The sequence below is a fragment of the Miscanthus floridulus genome, chromosome 15 (genome assembly GCF_019320115.1).
Source record: "Miscanthus floridulus cultivar M001 chromosome 15, ASM1932011v1, whole genome shotgun sequence".
Classification (NCBI taxonomy): Eukaryota; Viridiplantae; Streptophyta; class Magnoliopsida; order Poales; family Poaceae; genus Miscanthus; species Miscanthus floridulus.
The window spans coordinates 9,687,640-9,693,639 of record NC_089594.1 but is presented as its reverse complement, the minus strand read 5'-3'; the positions used below and the strand labels follow the sequence as shown (position 1 = coordinate 9,693,639).

Here is a 6,000-nt window from a genome sequence, read left to right as displayed (position 1 = left end):
ATTGAATGCAGGAAGCTGCGTTCTCTGATCTGATTGTTCCTGCCCATTTAGTTTCTGACATTACTACTACTACAGTGTATAGGCTAGTTATTTGCTCAGACGGCAGAGCGTGATCCAATCATCTGTAAAGAGTACAGACCCATCCAGGGTGATGCAGCATATTTGTTCATCAAAATCGACATATTTAAGAAACGTAGCATCTATAAAAGATAAAAGAAATAACAAGAAGCACTACTTGCACGGTGGACTTCGGTTATAACAAGCCCAGACAATGATTCATCTCCATCCCATCATCAAGCCTTTTACTTTCTGTGCATTTTCAGCATTTTTTTTAGATGATAATGAAGGTACACTAGAGCCTCTGCACCTACCAAAGATAACAGATGCAGGCAACCATACTCATTAATAATTTTTTCAGAATTCCTATTCATTGTGTTTGTGTAGATAGACGCATGAAAACATAACTTCGTATCTGCAAACTGGTAAAGTCTGAAAAACAGGACCAAGAAAACCCACTGACCGGCAGCCATCCAGATCAACATCCCAGTTCCTAGCACAGGTTAGCAGAAGAGATGTCAGGCCTTACACAATTGCACAATGCATCAAAAGATCATACAACTACAATTTCGATGACAAATAATTACTTTTGACTAGAATCATCATTCTTCCCTGTGGCATGGGCGCATGGCAGGGTGCCAAATAAGAGAGGACTGTCAAGGAATTCAACACAAACTGGTTCCTGAAATATGAACAGCACACCAGATAGCAGATCAAGCATCCAACAGGTCCTAGTTCAGCCTTTCATTTCTAGGGTTAAACTTAAACCCCGCCTGTTTTGGCAGGGCTTACTCAGTCAAGGAGACAAGGATACATAAGACCACTGTGAAAATTAGCGGGCCTTACAAGCACCAGCATGCAGATCAAATTTACATTTCAAAACGCTGGCCAAAAACCTCCAAAACAAAAACTCAAACACACACAGCAGCGCAGAACAGGCGCACACATCACCCATGGTTTAGACTCTCTAATATACAACCGAACCTATTCCAGCAGCAACTGAAACAGCACCGTTGGCGGCGACCATCACCGCACTCTGCAAACCGGGACAGCAGGGGAGCACTTGGCGTTTGGGATGGCCCTGAAGTGGACGTTGTTCCCTGTTAGCCTGCGTCGACCTCTATAGTCAGGAAGGCCAGAAGATTGGCCAGCTCCGTCGCTACCGCTACCGCCACCGCCCTGCAGTGGCTCCAGGGTCTCGACGACGTCACTCATTAGTGGCCTTGCCTTGGGGTTATGGCTCAAGCAGTAGAATGCAAGGCTGCAGGCTTTGTGAGCCGCTCTGATCGAATACTGTCCCTCCAGTTTCGGGTCGATTATTTGGAGAAGCCTCCTCTTGTCATTGAGCTTCGGGAGGGCCCAGTCAACTAGGCTCTGCTCCCTGCTGGGCCGTGACTTGTCAATTGACTTGCGCCCTGTCAAGAGCTCCAGAAGGACGACGCCGAAGCTGTAGACATCACTTCTAGCAGTCAAGTGGCCTGCACACCAGCTATATACATGAGAACAACAAATGAACACAGACAAATAGTACATACATGTGTAGGTTTTGGCCATAGTTTGCTGTACAAATGCTGAAACAAGCAGCGAACAATCTATATGTGACATCAGATCATGCATTACAAATAATACTTTTCTGTGACTATAAGTTTTGCTGCTATGAAGTAATATTCAAAAACTGAAAGAAGCAGGGAATGGCAATATATGCGATCTCAGCTCATGAGTAGAAACAATAGTTTTATGTCTGCAATTTGACATGCAGAAGTTCATATCTGAAACAATGATATCTTCTAAAAAAGAATGAAATTACTAAACATATAGAAACAATGAGGAAAGTACCAGTCATCACATATTCAGGGGCAGCATATCCATAGGTTCCCATCACCCTCGTTGACACATGAGTCTCATCACCTTCGGGGCCAGCTTTTGCCAGACCAAAGTCAGATAGTTTAGCAGTATAATCCTGTAGCCATGGAAATAAAAAGAAGTCATTATCTCATACACATATGTTCTCTTAAAACTGAAATGGGAGAAGAAAGCATGAGCAAGCAATTAACACTCAACAGAGTCCAGCAGAATATTTGAGGTCTTGAAATCTCTGTAGATTACAGGCCTTTGAGCATTGTGGAGGCAAGCAAGCCCTTTAGCAGCTCCCAGTGCAATTGACATCCTAGAACCCCAGGGTAATGGTGTAGCTGTCTCTGAGAACATGAAAAAGTAGGATATGTAGTCAGCAAAATCTCCTTCCTCTCAAGTAGCAGTTTGTTGTGAATGAATCAAGGAAAATAGCATACTGGCACACTATATATCGTACATTCTAGCAGTGGGAAGCATTCAATTATTTCTCTTTTAGTTGGGGACATTGCCAATTTGTAAAAGCATCAAGAAATGTAGCAAGTAGAAGCTATAGTACCTAATTAAAGAAGCACGACAAAAATCAACAGATGCAGAAGAAATCAACAACGTGTGGTAGTGTGCAAATGTAAAATATCTTTCAGCGGAAATAACAAGAAGTCATAAGTTCAGATTGGGAAGCTGCCTAAAAAGCTAAATACAGAAGCCAGAAAAATAGATGGTCACCAGCTAGGTAGTATGTACCACCTGTAATTAATCAAAATCAACAGTTTACCAAGCAAGTAATCATCCAGGATGTTGAGTGAGTCATCAGAAAGTTAAAGAGTTGGATGCTTGGTGGTTATTTTGGAAATAGCATGTAAAAAAGTACCAAAAATAATGAATCAGTTTTTGGTAGACAAATAAATATGCCTAACCATCTGCCAGTTAGAGAAGTTAGATCATACCGGCAATAGTTATGAAAATGAAGTATAACTCTATCAGCAACATTTTATGAGCTCAAGGTGTTGAGATCAGTGGACAACATTCAAGAAAACAGAAGATAGTATGTAAAAAGTGGCATTACAGAAACTCAGTTATGATACCGTACACAATCTGACAATAAGGAGTAGAGGATTACTTCGGAATAAGTGATTTTCTAGACTTCCTCGAAACATGAACTCATAGACAAGCAGCCGATGATCATCCTCACAGCAATATCCAATCAACTTCACCAAATTTGGATGCCTTAACTGCCCCAGGAAGTTAACCTCAGTCTGACAAAAAAAAAAAAAAGATGCGTAAACATTTTCAATATTTTTTTGAACCAAACACAGTATTGAAACAATAATTTTCTAGGCTCACATAAGCATGATAACTATGAAAACCATGAGCAAAAATAACCCAATAAGCATTTTACTAGCAGTCACTCACAGCTTGCTTAGGCATTCAAAGAAACACATTTCTTATGGATTTCCATCTTAACACATCGGGTTTCTTTGCTCAGTGATGTTGCTTATTCTGGCCAAGCAAGTGTGCTACAACATTTTCAAATTCCCAAGCATGAAAACTACAATATGCTCTGTCTAACAGCACAACACAAAGACTGCACATGTCTGTAAATGAATCAATATGGATGACCTAAGCTTATCAACTTTCCATGTCTGTTTTTCATAATAGATGCCTGACAAAACATTGTGAAAAAACAGTGAGAACCAATCCAAACAGCCATGGAAACAAAAACATGACTGCCAATGAAACAATAGTTGCATGGAGCCCTCAGTATGTGTGTTTTTACTTGTGAGCATGTTTGTTGGCAATATGAACTTGACAATATTTACATATTTCCATGCGAATGTGCCATACATAGTTGCATGTACAACATATTAATAGACAATTTTTTATGTTGCCATGCATATAACAAAAGGAACTTTCCATGAAAATCACTGAAGAACTTGGGTACTCACAAGCCATTCTCTGTGCCCTTGATGTCCATCTTTATTGAGCACCTTGACTGCAACAGGCAGTGACTTCAGCCCAACCCTGACATTCTCATCGATGTAACCTTTATAAACGGTCCCAAATCCTCCTTCACCAAGAACATAATCAGCACGGAAGCTCTTTGTGATCGTCTCTAGCTCAAACAATGTGAAGGCAATCACATCGTTGTATATGGAAATGTTCTTGGCATCTTCAATTTTCCTAGGTGTTGAAGGATCACTTATATCTGACGATGAGCGGGTGTGCTTCTTATCTGCAAGGGCGTTCTTGGCAGGATGTTGCAACAAGTGGAGCTGCTGAACTGAGAACATGGTATTCAAGAAAGAAATATAAGTCCTCGACAATATGAAGTTTAACTATTGCCCATCAAGTAACTAAAGAATTGAAGTAACAAGGATTTCTCACATATATATAAGATAAAAGGACCAAAAGCTATCCACTAGAAAATATTCTCACGCTCAGTTCTATATTAGCTAGTACAGGTCACGGATATATCCTAAGAAAAATGTATGACTCAAGGATTCGTGTAGAATTAAGCATTTACAAACAGGGTTCAATGAAAGTTAGATTACTCATGCTGAAATACAATTGCTATTTGAAAATTACAGAAGTAACATGAGAACAAGTAGAAATGAATGAATTTCCAACTGCTAGCATCCATTAAATGACATTTCCCCTAAAATACAAGCTTCTAATGGACTGTACCACTTATCTTTCTTATTAGTAGGAAACAGGGAAACAATAAAGACATAATACATGCACAAATTGATTAAAGCAAAGGGTAAACAGGTCAGGGGACCAGATCTACTGCACAGTTGCAGGGGAAAAAATCAAATTGCTTTAAAAATGCAAGTACCGACTAGAGCAGATTATGTTTATTCAACTTGGAGGATCGTAAATTTTTTAATCCATGTGAAATCGAAAGTCAATAGTGGGGAAAAGTGCCATTAGATTTTCTCAATGTACACAGTCAATTCAAGTAGGCTTTAGGTTTCAAAAAATCAAGAAGATAATGAAGCACAAGGGCACGGCGACTGGACAAGAAGATGCAGCATAGAAGAGATCACAGACCAACAACCTGAACTGTGACAAGAAGAATTAAACGAAGCTTTCAACCAAAGAACATAAAACTTGAGTAAATTCGGATTAACAGAACCAAAGTCCTAAGGCTAGGTTCATCTCCAGACTCCAGGGGGGAAATGAAAAAAAAAATCATCAAACTCCCCCTGCTGAAGTACTAGAATTAAAACATTTCGAGTGAAGATTGGCATGTGACTTTAAATCCCTAATGTCGATATGGGTTAGACCCTGAGAAAAATCGAATTTTGCAACCAAATCGCCAGTCCGAAACTACAGATAAACCAAAAGGCATCGCAATAGAAAGCCAAGAAAGAAAGCATTTTTGGTAATCCACATCCACCGTGACCATGAGCCCACCAACCAAGAGAAAGAGAAGCCAGGAAGGAGCTGGCAAATAATCCAGCAAAGACGAAATTCCGATGCAATTCGAAGTGCCCAGCCTGAGATCCAATCCAAACAACCACCGACAAGAGTCCGCCCAAGAAAACCCAGGCGCAAACAGGAAAGGATGGATACCTTGAGCGTGCGCGGCGACGACGGCATTTTCCTCTCGCGTGCCGCAGTTGCCCATCTCACCCTCTTCCTTCCCCCTCCTCCTTGTGGCCCGGTCTTGCTCTGCTTCTACCAGGGGCAGCCCAGGCTCTCATTCTTGGCAGGTTGCTTCATGCCATCCACCTCTCCCTCCACCCTCCTACTCTGAGACTGAGACGAGGCGACTAGGCGAGACGACTGCTGGAGGTAAAGCAAGCCATGGGCGTTTCCTCTTTTGGTGAGGTGAGGTGAGGTGAGGCGAGGCGTGAGGAGAGCAGAGCTGTATGCCTCCTTGCTTCCTGTGGGATGCTCGCGCGGAACAGAACAGGGGCAGCTTGGCCGGCAGCAGTGTACCAGCAACGCCTCAACCGTTAACAAGGTGGGGCAGGGCTGGCCTGCGGATGGATTGTGACTGTGATGCGAGGGGAGGGAGGGAGACAGCGAGACAGACAGTGTTCAATTCAATGGTGGTGAAACGGAACGAACGGTGGGGGAGACGGG

General features: G+C 42.0%; 1 protein-coding gene across 2 annotated transcripts; it reads right to left on the bottom strand.

Annotated features, from left to right (window-relative positions):
- Positions 1–868: 868 nt before the first annotated feature.
- On the bottom strand, positions 869–5,846 carry LOC136506826 (probable serine/threonine-protein kinase PBL8). Of its 2 annotated transcripts, none has more exons than XM_066501735.1 (6): positions 5,485–5,846; positions 3,855–4,189; positions 3,029–3,164; positions 2,119–2,255; positions 1,894–2,017; positions 869–1,535 (listed from the first exon to the last, which is right to left on the bottom strand). In XM_066501735.1, exons 1-6 carry the CDS (start codon positions 5,537–5,539, stop codon positions 1,084–1,086), a joined length of 1,239 nt encoding a protein of 412 aa, XP_066357832.1. In that variant the 5' UTR covers positions 5,540–5,846; the 3' UTR covers positions 869–1,083. The 2 variants fall into 2 exon arrangements, with proteins under 2 accessions (XP_066357832.1, XP_066357833.1); XM_066501736.1 differs by having other exon boundaries at positions 3,855–4,141; positions 5,485–5,844.
- Between the last annotated feature and the right edge of the window lie 154 nt (positions 5,847–6,000).